General features: G+C 39.1%; 1 protein-coding gene across 1 annotated transcript in view; it reads right to left on the reverse strand.

Annotated features, from left to right (window-relative positions):
- The window catches only part of shisa8b (shisa family member 8b), a 53,054-nt gene that overhangs the window by 11,042 nt on the left and 22,057 nt on the right, over positions 1–19,955 (reverse strand). The window contains exon 4 of the mRNA XM_023278949.3: positions 3,446–3,559. Coding sequence (XP_023134717.3) covers positions 3,446–3,559 — 114 coding nt within the window. The remainder of the gene's footprint in view (positions 1–3,445; positions 3,560–19,955) is intronic.

Raw genomic sequence — 19,955 nt, forward strand, 5'->3', positions numbered from 1 at the left:
TTTCATCTTTTGTTCAGAAGCTGCTATTTTTACCCAGTTCATTTTACTCCGTACTTCTCATTCTTGAGTAGAAAACCAATTAAAACAAAACAAGTCTTCGAAAAAGAAATATTGATATAATATTAAGCTAGATGTTAATGTCCTGTTTGCAGACGATGTTTATATCTTAAGGGAGTTTGGAGGGTCGTGTCTGTTTAAATCCCTGCTCCCTCTTAAAATAAAAAAGCACAAAAGTGCAAGAAATTAATTAAACTGTGTACTTATATGCTCTTACCTAATCTACAAATGTTAGTATATCATCCTAGCTGGCTTACAACGTAGCCTCTCAACACCTGAAATAAAGTACAGCACCTCTTTAGTATTAATACACTTCTGTCATTTGAAATCTTTTTGAAATTTGATGTTACACCCCCAAGCTCTACTTGTGATCACTAAACACTATTGTATTTTATACTACATGTTATTCCTTAATGTGTCTATTGAATATTTACCTTGTTTGCAAGTTTTAGGGTTTTTCCTTTTATTTAAATTGACAGCTTAGTTATTTTAGCTAACAAATCTTTCTCTCAAAACAGCAAATGTTTTATGCTTCTATTTAACTAACTGTGGTAACACCTTTTCTTTGTTTCAATCTTTTCTACTTTATTCTTGTAATTTGATGTCATTTAAAACGACATCTTGAACGATACCTCAAATGTAAATAAAAGCTGAACGAATGAAGGAACTTGCCAGATTATAAAACAACAGATAAAGTAATTTAACAATATTTAGAATACAACTATTTGCTACAGTTTTGGCTTCTGATTTCAGCAGTCTGTAATCACATTTCCAATATCTTAATTAATAGTTCCACCAAATCGTGACTTTCTCTGTAAACATCTCAAATGGTTTCATGTAAATAAATGATCAAGTATGTCACCAAAAATCTAAATTAGTCCAAAAATTGAGAACAGATTTATGAATCATTGCATTGTTCTTCCTTCTTACCTCTCCCTGTGATGAGCCTTTGGATTTATCTGCTTTTCCTGTATATTAAACTGTACATACAGTGGTTGAAACTAGCTCCATCTGCAGCAGCTACAACAGTAACATGCTGCTTATACAACGATGCTTCAGCACTGATAATCTAATAAAGTTGTATATGATAATGTCTCAATATATACAGCAAGTCTTTTTCTATGTCAGATTATGCTTGTATTCTCTTTTGCTGGGTTTTCATTTTGGATGAATATTTAAAAGTCGCCCAGAGGTGGCATTTGCCAGCAGCTCGTGAAGCCAACAGAAATTAGCTGACAAGCTCAAGCTGATAAAATCTTCTAGTCGTCAGTCAGACTGACAGTCGATGGATGCTGACTTACAACGAGGAACTTTTATACTGCGAGTCTGATAGGTAAATCTGGCACTGCTGTCATTGTAAACTGTGTGCCAGGCAGAAAGGGACAGTTTGACAGGTACTAATGGGGGCATATCTAATGGTTAATTGGTTTAATCTTAGTACCTTTGAGCAACTCATCTTATCTCAGGAGGTAAAACATGTCCAGTATAGAAGCGTACACTTTCACATCTTCAAAATACAAACATGTATGTGCAGTATGTATGAAGGATGCTACTGTGAAATAGCGGTCATGCGTCGTCCACATTCCACAGACAACAAAGGTTAACAAATAAAATTTACCTTGACAAGAAGTTTTGCCTTTAGCTGACTGGTAAAGGTTTGTTTTGTTCTAATGGGATGCCTGAGGTTGGATGCAGCTCAGTTCACTGTTAAACTCACTATTCAAGGACAACAATGTGTGTGACCTTTACAAACAGTCTCTAGAGTCACCTGGTAAAAACCCTACAGCCTCCATTACATTCTGTAGCAGCTTCGCAGTTACATCACAAATCTCTTACAAAATCACATCTGGAGGCGTCAATTAAAGTGCAGTGAAAGAACACACAAATACAAGCACAACATTACAGAGGGTCAAATCAGGAAAGATGTGCACAAGAAAATAATTAGATATGATAGATCTGTGTCCATTTGTGGCACTGCAAACTATTTTTGGGTAAGTGTTGTGTCCCAGTTGACTCATTTACTCAACAGAGCAGCGCACTGAGGTTTCAGACAACCATGAACCATCGTCATTTTGTGCCATCACTGACTGCAAAGCTTATCACCATGACTGTGATATTCCAGGCCATTACTTTGTGTGAAGTTTTGCAGGCACTAAAGTTCATACATTTTACACTTAGAAATTAGTCGCACATAGCCAGACCTATCTTCACAGTGGTGTTCCGATGCTGGATAATGGTCTGACTGCACCTCATTATCATTCTACTGTAGTTTTAAAAAATTAAAGTTTTTTTGTGTTGTTTTCTGTAAACCAATCACAACAGTCTTGGGCAGCGCTAAGAACATGAAGCAGCAACGGTGTTCCTGAAAAATGGCTGCAGAGAATGTCTTGTTTTGCTTCATGTAAGGAAAAAAGAACTGTCATTCAAAATGGTTAATTTGCCAGAAGACGGTCTACCTGCAGGTCGGGCTTTCTGTGTCATTATTGTTCCTCAGAATTGGTTATCAGCGAATTACTCCAATATTAGACTGCCATTGTGAAACACAGAGTAATTCTACAGTGTTTGAGTAGAGTTGTAGGTGAGTTGGTGTGCTTGAGCTGCAGCGAGTGGTGAGGGATGCAGCAAGACACTGGGACTCCATAGATTGACACAGTCGAAAGAATACAACGGTGCAGAGTTGCACATAGATGAGTATCTAGGGGTTTAGTCAATGACCAGAGAGGTACATTTACAAAAATATCAAAATAAAGATGCAGTAACTGATGTTTTTTATTCATGTCAGCTGCTTGATCACTTCATTTGGAAATAAAAAGCGTATGCAATCCAAATTGTTAGAAATAACGAAATACATAGAAAACAAATATAAATCTCCCAGTTGTTGAAATCAGGGGCAGGTGACTTTGGTAAATTCTCCACCCACATAGCTTCCATGTTTGCTCCAGTAGCTTCTTCCTGACCAAGAGCTTCCCTCAGGCACTGTTACATGAAATATTATAGAGCTCTGTCCTTGGCACTGACCTGGGCTCTCTGGTTAGACTCGGCTAAAATATTTCTGTATTCTGAAGGGATTTTTACTACAATCAAAGTCTTAACTTCAACAACTAAAGGTTTCAGTAGTAAAAATAACACTTCCCTCCCTCTTTCCTCATGAACCCCAGTTTACTTGACTCTCTCTGTAACATTTAGACGATGAGCGTTACCTAACCAGTCACACCACGGTGTCAGACAGGAACACTCTGGGGGGCTCCTCTTTAAGATCAACTCTCTGTTTGCCACAAGGCAAAGAGAGCCTCATCAGCTGACAGCTCCTGTACTGCCAGCTTACTGTACTGTAAAGGTTACTGTGTCAGATGGAGTCAGCATCATTTTGTGCATGTGTCCGACTTACCCACAGCTTTGAGGGAGGTATATTTGTTCAGTCCCACTATGCTGTGGTTGCTGTGTGGGTGTGGAAGCCCTTGTCCAAACGGCCCGTAAGCTGAGTTATTCAGATGGTACTGTTCTGAAAAGAGACAGGCAAAACGAATCAGTGGTGAATCCAGCATTTTTACAAAAACAATGAACACACTTTATCTTAATAAAGTAAGACACAATATCATTTTAATTGTTGGCTGTTTTCAGCCATAACCCCAACCTATCTTTAAGCTATAATTATACTGTAGTTCCTATATACGGACACCAAATACATTTAAAAACAGTTTCTTGGGAGCATAGTTGCATTAACCTTGAAGCAGAAACATGCTGGAGGCTGTAATACCCAGTTCATTCCAGTATCTTCCACTCTGAGCAGCCTGTAAACACCCTGTCACCCTGTATACTGTGTACATACAACAGTATATGTGGCAGCTTCATTATAATGTGCCTAAAGCCCCAGGTCCAACCAGTACTTTGTCAGTACATTGCAATACTTTCTACTCAAAATTTGTTGTGTGCCAGTTGATCCAATGTAATTTCATTATGCACACGTTTGTTTGGCGTAAAGGCCTAAAATGCAGGGCATCTCTAAAAGACAGGACTTTAAAATGAGGTTATAATGCATGTTTCGCCTTAAGGCCTTCACCATTTCAGCTCATATTGTTCTTTCGAGGTTAATATTTCGAAACCAGTATAGTGAGTCTTGACTTCTGGGGCCCTCAGGCATCTGTGGCAACTTCCAGCTTTGCCTGACTGGTGAGGCATTGCAAAGAAGCATCGATTCATCACTTGTTCACCCAACAAATGCTATGTTTAAAGATTCTCTCCATTGAAAATAAAGTTTTTCAACCTTATTAACGTGTCCATCGGTTGTTGTGTTTTTTTTACATGTTACTAGACATAACAGCAGTACTCCGCCAAGGCTGCTCAGTCATTGTATGATTTCCGATGGATAAGTCCCGATAAAGTAAGCAGGAATATTTTTTTTCACATTACAAAGTAATCCACCAGGATTGTGTGCTTGCCAGTATTTGATTGGCCACTGGACGGCCTCCCTGCACAATATGTTCCAGCCTGAGGGACGTGACACAAACTGAAGCAACAGGCCGTCACAAGCTGCTGGTCTGTCATTAACGACCATTTTCACATCATATTAGAGAGTCGGGTTTTTACTCATTCAGTGCAGTTTCTTCTTATTTTAGCCTCCAGCTTTTCTTTATTTTTGCATGCGCAGAAAACCACATGCTGGAAATCCCAGTGCAAAACCTTACCAGTTACAGTGTAGAAGCTTAATTAAACAGGATGTTAACAGTGCAGTAAAAATGCTCTTCTGATTTGTTTGTGCGTCATGGTCGTTTTCATAGAATAGCGTTCACAGTGTCTATGCTTTGCCATTTGCCTTCATCTTTCTTTGTTGTGTCCAAGTGCTCTTTACTTTTCTAAAAAAGCTACTCTAGTCTGATGTTGTGTTGTAAGGAAATTGTCCTAAGCCACTGTGGTGACCCAAAGAGCAAATTTAAATAAGATAAGTGGTGACATAAAGTTTAACAGTTTGATGGAGAGTAGAAAGTCAAAGTTCTGCGTTTAAATTATGCTTGACTAAGAAAGCAAAAAAAATAGCATCAAAATGTACTTTAATTCCTAAAAGTAATGGTAATCATGACACATTTCAGAATAATATAATAAAATTATAATTATTGATGCATTCATGCATTCAGTACTTTAATTTTGGAACTGTTAAGATAAGATAAAGATAAGATAAAGATAAAGTTCTTTATTTCTCCCCACTCCAGGTGAAATTTACATTGTTACAGCAGCTTTATTTACAATATATACACGGGTGGCAAAATTTTTAACAGAAAAAATAAGAATAAAGTTTAAAAGTGCAGAGATGTGCAGTGCAAGAATGTCAGTGCAAAAAGATGATTTAACCATTTTATATAGATTGTCTGCTGTGGATCTGTGAATTCCCCCTTAAGAATCAGTAAAGTTTTATAAATTAAAATTTGCTTGTTACTTGAACTACTGTTCAAAAGTTTGTGATCACATAGAAATGTCTATATTTTTTAAAGAAAAACTTTTTTAAAAATGAAGATAACATTAAATTAATCAGAAATATGGTCTAGACATTGTTAATGTGGTAAATGACTATTCTAGCTGATTTTTAATGGAATATCTCCATAGGGGTACAGAGGAACATTTCCAGCAACCATCACTCCTATGTTCTAATGCTACATTGTGTTAGCTAATGGTGTTATAAGGCTAATAATGCAATTATGTTAGCACATGAATAAAAGTGTGAGTTTTCCTGGAAAACATGAAAATATCTGGGTGACCCCAAGCTTTTGAACGGTAGTGTATATGCTATACAATTAAACCAAATCTTTCAAGTAAGTAAGGCAGTAAAGTTGAAAAATAAATGTAATGGAGTAAAAAGTGCAATATTTCCCTCTGAACTGTAGTGAAGTAGCAGAAAATGGAAATACTTGAGTAGCTCAAAATTCTAATCAAGTACAGTACTTGATTGAATGTGCATGATTACTTTCCACCACTGGTGAGGAAAAGCTCATCAGCATCTGTCTCAGGAATCTCTGAGGTGGGAATGTGAGTTGTAGAAATGTCACACAGACGCTGAATCAACACGAGTTAAAAAACATCAGCTTCTACCTTGAGGCTGGTGACTCTGGGTGAGACAGTGGTTCTATCCCTGACGGCCAGCCGGTCCCTCGCTAAATCAACTGAGGCTAATGAACAATGGAACAAACTGGGAGAGTAAAGCCCTGGCTATTAGCATTAATGAAGTCCACTGATGCAGCCAGTGCACTTGATGTGAGCCCCAAGGATGGATGGACACACATGCAGCACTCACCGATGTTCACACACGGACCCAAAGAACAGCTTTGGAAGGTCATTCAGGAAAAAAAATGGACCAAAATCAATGGTATTTGTTTCAGCATCTTTATGTGTGTTTTAGTTTGTTTGTGTGTTGAACCGACAGAGCTTCTGACTGATTTAAACAGTAAAGCGTATTGATGTGCCTGCCAATCTGATTTTCCATGCACAAGGGAAACCTGTGCATATGTGTGTGAATATGCAGACGGTGTCACAATGACAGAAGCATGGCATCAAAGACAGAAGATTTCATCACATCTCGGCGCTACGAAAGATGTAAAGATGCGGCGCAGTTTTTGAATACTAACCACTTCACACACACGGACATGAAAGAGGCCTGCAGAGTGAGAGAGTCACGAAGAGAGGAACACTGAGGACGGTGGGATGTTCTGGTGGAATAAATTAGAAAATTATGCTGAAGCCAGAGGGGTGGAGAAATGTCAAGAGTTAGTCTTTACGGTAACAACGTTTACACTTAGAACTCTGAGCCTCTACCTTAATCACTGCACACACACGCACACACGCACGCACGCACGCACGCACGCACGCACGCACGCACGCACACACACACACACACACACACACACTATAATCAGTATGCTGTGTGCTAAATTTAAGCTGATTAGCTACCAAGAAGATGTTCCACATATTGTTATATACGTTTGTGTGTGTGTGTGTGTGTGTGTGTGTGTGTGTGTGTGTGTGTGTGTGTGTGTGTGTGTGTGTGTGTGTGTGTGTGTGTGTGTGTGTGTGTGGACACAGGGAATCATCCAGTGCCGCTGACCTCTCAGCATGTGCCAGATTAGTGGATTAGGAGGAAAAGTCTTTTTTTTTATAATGTCATCATCATCATCATTATCAGCATCTTCATCTTTTTTCATCATGAAGCTGTCGGAGCAGAACCAACAGATTGCAGTGTTGGTACGACTCAGATGTCTCTGAAGTCTTTCTTCATACACTGTACAGCCAAAAACAAAGTTGCACACTCTAATATTTCATTGGACTGCCTTTAGCTTTGAGTATGGCACTCATTCACCATGGCATCGTTTCGATAAGCTTCTGCAATGTCACAGCATTTGTTTCTGTCCTGAGATGCATTCATTTTTCACCAAGATCTTATATCGATGATGGGAGAGTCGGACCACTGCGCAAAGTCTTCTCCAGCACATCCCAAAGATTCTCAATGGGGCTGAGGTCTGGACTCTGTGGCCACCTTTTTTTGGGTCAAGCAGTGTATTTAACAATGGAAACTGGTGGAAAAGTAACCCTTTGGTTGTCATTTGGAGGTTTTTATTTTTTTAAATTTTATACGATTCTTTTCATTAGATTTCTGCAATATGTTCACGTTTTATATCCCAGCCTTGCATCAAGTCCTGTCTTCTTCTTGGTATCTGTAACTTATGAAGTGGGGTAAGCTACATATTTTAGTGGGTGCACAGGTAAGTTGGCTTGACTTTCAAGAAGGACGCTAAACAGAATTTTGAACTGAACATTGGAAAAAAAAACTTAGATGGACTGTATTTTGGATTCAGTTGTGTTTCCCAATAATTACATTCCAATACAGCTAAGCTGCATTTTCAATTTCATTCTATTGTTTGTTGTGTATCACAAATACATTTTAACCAATATATCTATACCATTTATTTTATTGATTCACTGTTACTCCTTTTTAGCCAAACGATCATATATTAGATAGGGTGGAGGTGTCACCCTAGTAACCCCAGAAAATGGATAATAATAATAATAATAATAATAATAATAATAATAATAATAATAATAATAATAATAATAATAATAATAATAATAATAATAATAATATCCAAGGATGCTTTACATATATGGAGAGAACAATAAAATAAAAACTATAGTGGCAATGTTTGTATACTAGACAGAAAGAGCTTGATGTACTGGAGGGTTTTCAGAAGTATTTTGAAAATTTCGAGATGCAGGAGAGAACTTCCACACTGAAGGTTCTATCCTCATAGAACCGCAGACAGGTGTAAGGGATGGTGAGCAGACCTGGATATGAGGACAACAGATTCTTGGATGGGGTGGAGGGATAGAGGAGATCTGATAGGGACTGATGGCATGAGAGGATTTATAGGTGAGGAGGAGGATTTTGTATGAGATATGGAACTTGATTGGGAGCCAGTAAAGGTGGGTGAAGGGGGGGATGATGTGCTGCCAGGGCTCGGTGTGGGGAAGAATCCTGGCATTGGAGTTCTGCACATACTGGAACCAGTCCAGGACTTTGCTGGGGATCCTGGACAGGATTCCATTGCAGTAATCTAGACAGGAAGTGATGAAGGCGGAGAGTCAGAATGACAGAACTTTTTACTGTTTTGCACCATTCACTTTAACTTGACTGAAACTAGATACAGATGATGCACCCATGTTCACATAATGTCCACCCATGTAGAGAATACAAACAAGAACGATTAATGAGTCGGTCTGTTGGACAAAACCTCTCTCAGCGTGCCAGTATTCAGTGATTGCGTAATGGAATAAGTATGTAACTGTGTGTGTGTGTCCAAGCCAATATATTAAACACTAAGTGAGGGAATTAGGAGAGGTTCTGGTTCGAGGTTGTGGATGTTAAACTCCAGCATAGTCGCACATATTAATTTCTCCATTAAGCACCACCAAGTAAATGTTTGGCATCGAGATCTTTTAAGCGCAGAGCGAGAGGGCAGGAACGCTGCTTAATGGCTTATGTAATATCTTCTCTCTCAGTGGGAATTGCATGCAGCAGAAGATTAAGGTGTGCAGCAGTGAAGCTTCCTGTTTCATCCGTCTAAATAATGCAGAGCAACAAAGCTGTCAGACCTGACAGACAAAGACTTGGTGTACAGTGGAAGTGTGTGTTACTCTGGAAAATCATAGTATTTTAGGAATATTACTGACCAGGTGGGAAGCAGGACAATATCCCACTGATCTGAATATTGCTCAGATAGTAACTTGTGTTGAAAATTCCTCACGTAAAAATAGAAATTGACACAATGACACCCCTCAGAGTCACACTGACATAAATCTAATTTTTTTCTAGAGTGTGAGTTAGATGAGGAGACTCAGATCTGAATGTTAAACAGAGACATACCCCGCTAGTGATTAGCTTAGCTATTGCCATCTTACATATGAAGACAAAACATCTCAACATCAGATATTGATTTGAATATTTGAGAGAGTCTGTAACAAGAGCATTTTATTTTAGCTTCAGTCTAACTTCACTCAACTGCTTCCAGGTTAGAATCCACTTGAGGACAATTAAGCATCCATTTGGAGGCTAAAACAACTGTTACTCATAATTAGCCTCAATTCTAAATGCTGCTTAGAAAAATGCTCACGTGGTGTCCGGTGTGATATTAAAAATTAAGGTATTAATTAATAAGAACAGAGAAATTCTCAGATTCTTTTAGATGAAAGGAGGAAGGATATATTCTTCTATTGTCATGTAAAATACTAGGTTATCAATAAATTAACAAGCGGAGGCTCACAGCAGGACTCCTATTATGACTTTCCAGCTTGTCTGTAACAGAAGCATTAATGGTGCTGCAATATGAAGCAAGGCGTTTAGACTAGGATTCATTTCAAAGTCAGGTACTTAAGAAGAGTTAAAATTTTCAGGAGGAGACATTATAGTTTTTGATGCTATTCATTCATGCTTTCATCCGTGCTTTCTCTCACCTCCTTTGTCATCTTCCTGCAATTTCCACTTGCGTGCTGCTTAAATGTGCATTCAAATCCACATGTGAGGGTGTGATAGTGTGTGAAATGATACGTAAAAAGTGCAGAGGGAAAGTTGATACAGGAGAGAAATCATTGCATGGCGTCTGTCATCACCCAGATGAAGCATGTGTCTGTGTGTGAGACAGCGACGGTAAGAATAAGCAGACTTAAGCGCTGAGAATGAAGTGAGTAAGCAGAGTGTGAACCATGTCTGTCAACGGTGAGATCATGTGTGGAAGTCTGTGTGCATCAACATTTACCGCAGCCGAGTCAGAGCAAACAAACAAGCCTCTCCCACACCCTCGTACTTTCTAATCCGCTGTGTGCGATCTGCTGAGTGGGTCACACACATGCCTTTTGTCAGAATAATCAACAAGAGCAGGCGAGCGCAGATTCTTACTAAGATCATTAATTTACAGGGGTAAGTAGTTTGCACTCATGACCCCAGGGAAGAGTTGAGAGTGCAGGAAAAACCTTTTGGAGGAGACGAGCACTCAGAGCAGCTCCTCTGACAGCTGGGGGAAGGAGGGGAACAAAGAGACGCGAGAGAAGAAAAGGTAAAATTTGTGTTGTGAAGAGTGATTTAGTACTGGGTCACACTACTTCTGCAGTCGTCTTTGATAAATAGGTCATAGCTTTTCGCTTCAAGCTTTCTTTCTGCAATGAGTCATGTTTGTTGGAGGCTTTTAGACCAAATCTTCGCCTCCTGTCCCCAGTTAACGTCAGTCACTGATGGTTGATGTAAATCTCATGCAAAGACTTTAAAGACGTGTGATTTTTTTTTTCTCTCTTTTGATACTTCCAACCTTTAAAGTCACAGTGAAAGAGAAGCTGGAGCATCTTTAGCTTCAGTAATTTGACATATTTCCACATGAAACAGAATACGTGGGCAGTTTTAGTCATCAGAGGGCTACAGAAGAAAGTCTCCACATCCAGGTTCCTCACACATGATAGACCAGGAGCAGGAATATAAGCATGAAATTAATAAATTAGACTTTATTCTTTGGAAATGACAACAAATACTTGGGTTGGCCAGCTGAAGTCCACACATTCTTCTACAGTTAAATGCACACTACCATTCAAAAGTTTAGGGTCACTTAGAAATGTCCTTAATTTTGAAACAAAAGCATTTTTCCCCCAATGAAGATAACATTAAATTAATCAGAAATACAATCTGGACATTGGTAATGTGGTAAATGACTATTCTAAATTGAAAGGGATGATTTTTAATGGAATATCTCCATAGGGGTACAGAGGAACATTTCCAGCAACCAAAAATAAACGTCCAACAGAAACGTCAGTGTCCTGGTAAACCTTGTGTGTGTGTCACAGATGCAAGTGGTTTTGACCAAACAGCAGTTTTTGATGCAAACAGGTTGTTCGCAGAGAGGACAGAAATGGTCTTTTTAAAGCCTCTCCAATCAGTTCAGATGTGGTCAATTAGTCTGCTGCTGTAATGAGCACTACTTTTTCCAAAGGCCTGTCTGCCATCTTGTCTACAATGGAAAAACCGATACTGCTCATCTGTTTTCTGCTCAGGAAATCTATGTGGTGTTCCACTTTGTCCTGTGGCTGAATTAGGGAACATTTTGCATTATGTTTACATCCACATACAGTGTGCCTCCTGACAGCCTGAGAAGTAGAAATCAAGCACAACTTGCAACAAACAAATGGAATGAAGAGAGGATGAAGATCTGGCACAGATGGAGGTGATTCATGATGAAAAGCACTGATGTGTCAACCCTCAAATGTCAGACTGTAAGTTTGCTTAAGACCATACTATGACCCAAAAAGATTAAAAAAATTGTAGACAGCTTTCAGGTGACGTGTTGCAAGATGACAGTTTAGAGGCTGAAGTTCCTATTTCTAACTTTATTATATGGATACACTCACTGCTTCCTTCTTTGGAAATAAGAAGTGAGTAATGTGCAGAAATAAGCCGCAAATTAGCATCAATACGTATCATCATCAAAACTGATGTCTCTTCCAAGTCGCCTGCTTTTCCCTCCTGTCACTTCGTATTTAGAAGTGGACTAACTCATGTCCCGCCCCCCTCAACTTACTTACAGTTTCCATTCAGTCAGCAGATTGTGCCAAATGCTGTCTCATTTGCGAGACACTGCAATATGCTTGAAAAATTCTCAGTAGTTTGAGATCATCAGGCCCCACAGAAGCAGCTGGATTATCAAGTCAATCCCCCGGTGGCTCTCAGCAGTGGGATATTTAAAATTCCTCGATACGCTGTCGACAACTAAATGAGACTTGAACCTTTTGGAGGGCAACAACAGGAGCGATGACGGGAGGGAGCTCAGAAAGAAAAAGAAAATTGTACAGAAGAAACCGCAGTAGGGTGTAGGAGTGACTGAAAGGCCTGCATTTGTAGTAATTATTTCAAAGGAGATAAAAACTATTACTATTACTACTATAGAAAGTAGTGAAGGAGAGATGAAGAAAGAGTTTGGTGAATTAGCTGACTCTGATAGAACTTGTAGTCGTAGCCGTGACAGTAGATGACACTTCAAATATGGATGTTGCTGCTAAGAAGCTATAAATGATAAAACCTGGATGTTTCAAACACATCTTCAACCAGCCAGCACAGAAGATCTTCACAGGTACCACAGTTTTAAAGGTGGACACGCAAGTTTAGTGTCACCAGTTCAGTGTCTGATCACTCCTTCTGTTTTGACTTAAGGTGTTGAATAAAGACCAGAAAGGTGTCTTTGCAAATCAATGTAGTCAAAAGGTCACAGGGACTTTTGACCTTTCATACTCTACCGTTCAAAAGTTTGGGGTCACCCAGGCAATTTCATGTTTTCCATGAAAACTCACACTTTTATTCATGTGCTAACATAACTGCACAAGGGTTTTCTAATCATCAATTATCCTTTCAACACCATTAGCTAACACAATGTAGCATTAGAACACAGGAGTGATGGTTGCTGGAAATGTTCCTCTGTACCCCTATGGAGATATTCCATTAAAAATCAGCCGTTTCCAGCTAGAATAGTCATTTACCACATTAACAATGTCTAGACTGTATTTCTGATTAACTTAATGTTATCTTCACCAGTTTATCCTGTTGGACATTTGTGGGAAATTTATGTATCATAAAAATTAGTGTATGAATTCTTGTCACCTTTGGCCATTCAAATCTAATACATTCTTGTGTCCAAGTGGACATTTGTGCCAATTTTGATGACATTTCCTCATAATGTTCCAGAGATATTCCCAACAATAGGACAAACAGACAATGTGAAAACAAATTAGCGTGACCAGTAGCTGTTTCCCTCGCTGAAGCATAAAAATCTGTGAGATATCTTTTTTTCTGCCCTCTTGCAATTAGCAGCATCTACCAGCTGACTCCGGGTTCTGAACCAGTTTTCATCTCTTTTCCTTTTTAATCATTTGCATCTGTTTAATTTTTTCTGTGTATTTGTCTCCATTTTTACATCTTGAGTTCAGTAGTTGTTGACTAACTCAATGTGGTGTGAAAGATTGAGAAACCAGCAACAAAGCTGAATAAATAATTAAAGAGAAATAATATTATGTCATAATAATTTGAGAACATTTTTTTCTTATTATTTAACAGGACACAGTAACACTGATATTAGAATACAGTGTTTCAGCAGTAACCAGAAAACTACTATCATCTAAGTTAAAACGCAGTGTTTTATTTGTACAGTAGAGAACATGTGAGGTGTGGAGTGTAGAGGATTTGGAGTTATTTAAATGCTGAGTGATGAAAAGTAAGTAATAGCGATAGTGAATTATATGTGATGAGTTTTTTAGCACTTCTTTTTCTTGTGATGTCCCAACAATGTAAAAATTCTTCAGTTTGAAAAGATCCAAATCCAAATGGTGACACCTGGAAGAGTCTCTGCAGCTCTGCAGTTCAGTTCACACCATCAACATGATTCAAATGAAAAACGGGTTTGAACTCTGCCAAGGCACGCGGCGGAGTTATGTGACAATCAGTGTACGCTTGTCCTTCTGTGAATGTGTGAATCTGTCGGTCTGTGCACAGCATTACTCAAAACAGATTAATGGATTTGGATGAAATTTTCACAGAAGGTCAGAAATGACACAAGGACCACCTGATTAGATTTTGGCAGCGATGTGGTTAATAGTCTGGATCCACGGATTTGTTAAAGATTTCTGTATCATTTCGAGATAGTGGAACAGCGTCACTGTAACTATGACAACAAGTGAACGCTATGTCAGCTGCCTGCTGACGATCACATGATTGCAATCCCACTACAAATGGACTGTTCTGGACTTATCGGGACTTATCTGTCTGAAATGATACAAGGAAAAATTGATTAAATTGTGGGGGTGTTTCTGAGTCCCATCAATTCCTGCTGCCATATTATATTATATATTTAGGTCATGCGATTCGGTATCTGTATGCAGCTGGGTGGTAGTTAGGAAATTACTGTAGGCAATCTTGCTTTGTTTTACTCTGGCTGTCTGCTATTGTGTGACTGGTTGGGAGTGTGTCTGGGTGGGTACTTTTGACCCGAGGAAGTGACACTGAGCAGGTGCAGGTGTGCAGGAACGTTTTTCCTCGATGGTCTCTCAGTGGAGCAGGAGGCAGAGCGTGGACAGCGTGGACAGCGTAGACAGCGTAGACAGCGTGGGTTCTTTTTTGGCTTGAGAAAAACCCAAACATAGACTCAGCAGCCCCAAGCAGGAAGCTTGGAGAACAGGGCTGCGGACATACACGCCCAGCTGTCAGGTGGTGAGCAGGAGGACGGAGAACCGACTGCGGGAGCAGTTTATGATGAGTTCGATAGGAGGCTAGCGTGGCTAACGCTAGCCCGGCGGCTAGCATCCTTCGGATTGGAACGTTTCACCGCACTCAATGTTTTCATGAGCGCTGTTTCACCGCACTCAATGTTTTCTGGACCAAACAGCGTTGCACAACGTTGTTGCTTCAGACTGAACACGGACAGTGAGTAGACTTGTATGTATCGTGTATGTGTGTGTGTGTGTGTACGTGTGTGTGCGGTCATAGAGCACAGATCGATGTTCTATTGTTCGGTGATTTTGTGGGTGTTGGAGGGCAAACATTGAGACTGTGGGGTAAACTTAGGGGGAAATATTAGCTTTCATTATTGGAGAAAGGGATTTAGCTTTAAAAATAACAGCGGGACTGGTCATTAGGACCATCCGGGGACACCTGTCGAACCAGCCAATAATTTGGTTTTTGGGAAAGTCTGTGTTACTTCTCATGTTTTTTTGATTTATCGGTGGTATATATATTTGTGTTGTATTAAATCCGGCCTCTCCTAATTTGGCCAAAAGGGAAAAAAAAGCTTCTCTGGGTCGCATTTTTAGTTTGATATCTATATATTTTTTTTTTCCATTTAGCTTTAGAACCTGAGCACCCACCATTCTCGGGGTAATTACCTCAGCAGAGTGGCTGCATATGGGTGCTACATGTACATAACATATACATGCATAACACACAGGTCATTTTTTATTAAAGATTTCATCCGTTGGAAATGATGCAAAGACAGCAGCTTTGGCGGAGTACTGCGCTCTCTGAATGCTTTTCTTGCTTTCTATTTTTTGGATGACTTCACATATGGATTATTGTCTCTTTTTAAAATTTAAGATTATTCATGTTTCGGTTTTGCATAAAAATTACATTTTTGAAGAAAAAAATTCAAATGACTTTGTTTTTTTTTTTGTGCCATTAGTATCCAGGGGAGTTCACAGCTGTCCGCAAACCCAAATGATACAGTTTGTAGTGTTTGACTCTGCGATAATTTATCAGCTGCTCTATTTTGGAATGTTTTGGACGTATGTGAACGCAAAGACTGAGGTCACAGGCCGATGTATTGCCGTTGTTGTTCTGATTAAAATAGCAGCCTTCAGATCTGTTTTTGACTGTGCCTAGAGGGTGCATCTGTGTATATGACCAAAACCTCAAGGAAAACCTACAGGATAATAAATGCATGAATGAATAAATAAACAGATGAAAGTAAAGACAACATTATTATAATAATGTTATAGACAATATATGTCTGTATAAATGTAACATTAATGTCCTACATATAATACAGCCTATAAATCATTGCATGGTCAGATGCATTGTAAGGATTTTAATGTATGATAATGGCACAGTCCAATCATAAGCACATAAGATGGAATTGGAAAACTAGAATATTCACGTGTCTTTTATTTCAGTTTAAAGATATAATTCTGAAGCAACAAACTGAGACAATTATCCATTTGTGAAGTAATTAAAAGGAATAGATGATAAAAATTTAATGCACATTTTTCATTAGAATTGTTTTGAATCGAACAAAGAACCCACAAAGTGTTGCACACTTCTCCAGACCCTGGAAAGATCTTGTTTCCCCTCATTTAAAGATATAATTTTCAACACAAACTTCCTCAGTAAATAGTGTTTGCATTTCAATTTTTACAGGCAACAGTGGTGAGACATTATGTTGCAATGACAGATTCTTTCTAAGGAAGAAGCTCATTTCAGGACATGTACAATCAGCCAGCAGAGATCACATTTGCTACTGAGATCCACTGTTATTAATATGTATGATGTGATAACTGCAGGGCCAAGAGGTTCGGTAGTAACTGTAAATTAGGGAACAGCCCAGGTTACACTGTCAGCTGAATTGCTTTAATGCTTTTTTTTTTTTTTTTTTTTTTTTTTTTTAAAAGAACTTGATTGATTTCTTGTGCACTTTATTATTTGTTTGGCACTGCAGCCTCTGTGGGCCACAAGCAACAAGCGACTTTGAGATAAAATAATACAGCTGCTGCCCTACAAACATCTCTTTCCCTTCTACTAACTATTAGTTCTGGCTAATAAGTTTTATTTTGCCCCTTTTCAATACGATCAATCAAAAAGTGTCCACGTGGCTCGAATCATGTCATTAGCGGGGTGTGAAATTCTCCACAGTGAGAGATGTCAGATAGAAGCTGCAGGGGGCTTCTCATATCAAACACTGCATCCCTCCCTCATGTTCACATGCAGACGCACACCAGCGCATACTAATCCACACACATGCATGCTCAGCTGCTGGGATGCACAAACAGGAACAGTCCAGACGTTAAAAATTATAGCAGCACTTCTACTTCTCTGCAGCTTTAAATCCGAATATACCTGGCTAGAATCGGTGTTAGATGAAGGTGGCTGGATCTGCATAGAAGATGTATGTAAAAGGCACAAACTGCCTGTAGGGGTGCAGCCTGCTTACATTAACATACTAATTAAACCCTGTGTGTGTGTGTGTGTGTGCGTGCGTGCGTGCGTGCGTGCGTGCGTGCGTGCGTGCGTGCGTGCGTGCGTGCGTCTTGCATGTGTTGCATGCATGTGTTCTACTTAAAGATGAAGATGCTCTATTGTTCAGTGTCTCACTCTGTCCTTGCTCCGAAATAAGCCTTAAAAAATCAGAACCAGTAACATGAAATTCAAAATGCAAGTCTGCATGATGGCCGAGGACACGTCAGTTTCACTGGCAGTCAGGCTGTTCCTATTAACTGATGAAATACTGTCTGACGAGAGAGCAACATGGCATTTTACCAAATCCGAGCTTCATGATGGTGTGGAAGTGCAACAGTGCATGTATACACTGATATTTAGATGCTGAATAGAGGATCATGCAACACACAGCTGCAGAAAACATCTGTAGGTGTAACCAAAGTTTTCAGTAAAATACTTTCATCGGTGTAAGATGTGATTTCAAGCTGCAAAATAGATAATAGCAATTTCCTTCCTTTTAAGACAGTTCGTATCCCCTTGTAACTCGCCAGCCTGAATGTGGGCTGATTGAAAATTCTGCTGCTGTATTTTTAATGGCACTGGCCCCGATTATACATCATTTGAAAGCACAAAGCCTCATGATTTGAACAGTCTAAATGATTTTAAGACACAAATACAGTAGCAGCAGTTTCTTTATTTCCTTTCTTACACTAAAAGTGTGTTTCCAGCAAAACTGTAGCTTCTATCCTCTTTCTGTCATCCATAGGTGAGTATATTTGTTGCATTATATGCTTTGCACATTGTTTTAATTGTCCAACATATAAAGTGCTTCATGCTTCATGTTATTTCTACAACGTGCTCAAATGTAATAGATGTTAATCAGTTTCAGCAGAGGCAGCAGCATCATCAAAACACTTTTTATTGGTTTCAGTACTGTGTAATAGTGTAGTCTTTGTTTGTGAAGTTAAGTGAGCTAAATGATCATAATAAATGATAGATATTAATTACATTAAATGGTTATTTAATGATAGTAAGCTTTCATAATATCAGATATAACTGTGGATTCATATTTAATGTGGCTATCTCAAACCAGAGCACATGAACGGAGCTAAGTGCAAGTGAGTGGTGATCGTCAGCGAAGGATTTTGGACCGTTCAAAGAGCAGATGTTTTAAAAAAACTAGTGCGTCCCCAGATCTCCTACTAAGTTCTCTATGGTACCACTCACATCATGAGCTAAGAGCATAATCTGGGATGGAACCAGACAAATCTTCTCTTATTGGAACGAGCAGTGAGCGATTTATGTGGAGTGGAGTGAAATCTGAGTTGAGGACGGAACGATACTGAACTGAGGGCCGTGTGACGACTATGAAGGTGAGAGCAATGGAAGCAAACAGGTCCAAGAGTAACAAGAGCAAGGAACAGGCATTCATCTCTCCACTTCACTCTGTCTCAAAGATTTGCCTTGTTAAATAAATGTCTATTTGGTCAGTATCTATTGTCAGTTCAGGTAACACAACGGTAACTGAGCCTGTGACCCACTAATGGAGTTACATTACCATTAAAAAATTTAGGGTCACTTAGAAATGTTCTTGTTTTTGAAAGAAAAGCAGTTTTTTTCATTGAAGATAACATTAAATTCATCAGAAATACAGTCTAGACATTGTTAATGTGATAAATGACTATTGTAGCTGGAAACAGCTGATTTTTAATGGAATATCTACATAGGGTTACAGAGGAACATTTCCAGCAACCATCACTCCTGTGTTCTAATGCTACATTGTGTTAGCTAATGGTGTTGAAAGGCTAATTGATGATTAGAAAACCCTTGTGCAATTATGTTAGCACATGGATAAAAGTGTGAGTTTTCAAGGAAAACATGAAATTGTCTGGGTGACCCTACACTTGTGAATGGTAGTGTATATGAAAGTCCTTGCATTTATTGTACAATGAAAGGGGTATCTGCGGTGACATTCTTGTCCAATATCACAAGTTCTACACATGTCAGCCAGAATTAACACATCTGTGAGTATGCAAGGGTTGGTGTGATGTAAATTTCAAAGTCCACAAGAATCTGACTGCAGCCCAAAATTTGTGCCATCGCCACAAATACACTCCAAGGACTGTGGAGTCCATGTGAAGAACACATCAATGCAGATCTACTGCATGTATAGAACCTCCTTGCAGACTTGAAAATTGTATAATTGAAACAACTACACTCCATGGTTTCCATATGTACATCTGCAAAGTATAATCAAGTCTTTAGTGACGCATGTTCCATCATCCAGTAGTTATCTCTTTTCCAAAGACGGTATCCTGAGACAGATTTGCTCTTCAGCTTGCCAGTGTGAAGAAGTTTCAGAAGATTTGATTTTCTGTTTGCTTTCATGTATGGTGACCTCAGATTATTTTGGAGGCCCAGATGTCCATAGTCAACTAAATGTCAACATCCCACTGGAAACACTGTTTGGATCTTTGGGAAGTCTGGTTCAAAAACACCTGCAACTAATGCTCATCACAATTGCTATTTTAAATTCTGTCATGCTTGCTTGAAGTTTCACCAACATCTACCTACTGACAAAAGACAACCTAAAGTAATCAGCATGGGTGGTAGTGCAGTAATCTAAAGGTTAAAG

The sequence above is a fragment of the Amphiprion ocellaris genome, chromosome 18 (genome assembly GCF_022539595.1).
Source record: "Amphiprion ocellaris isolate individual 3 ecotype Okinawa chromosome 18, ASM2253959v1, whole genome shotgun sequence".
NCBI lineage: Eukaryota > Metazoa > Chordata > Actinopteri > Pomacentridae > Amphiprion > Amphiprion ocellaris.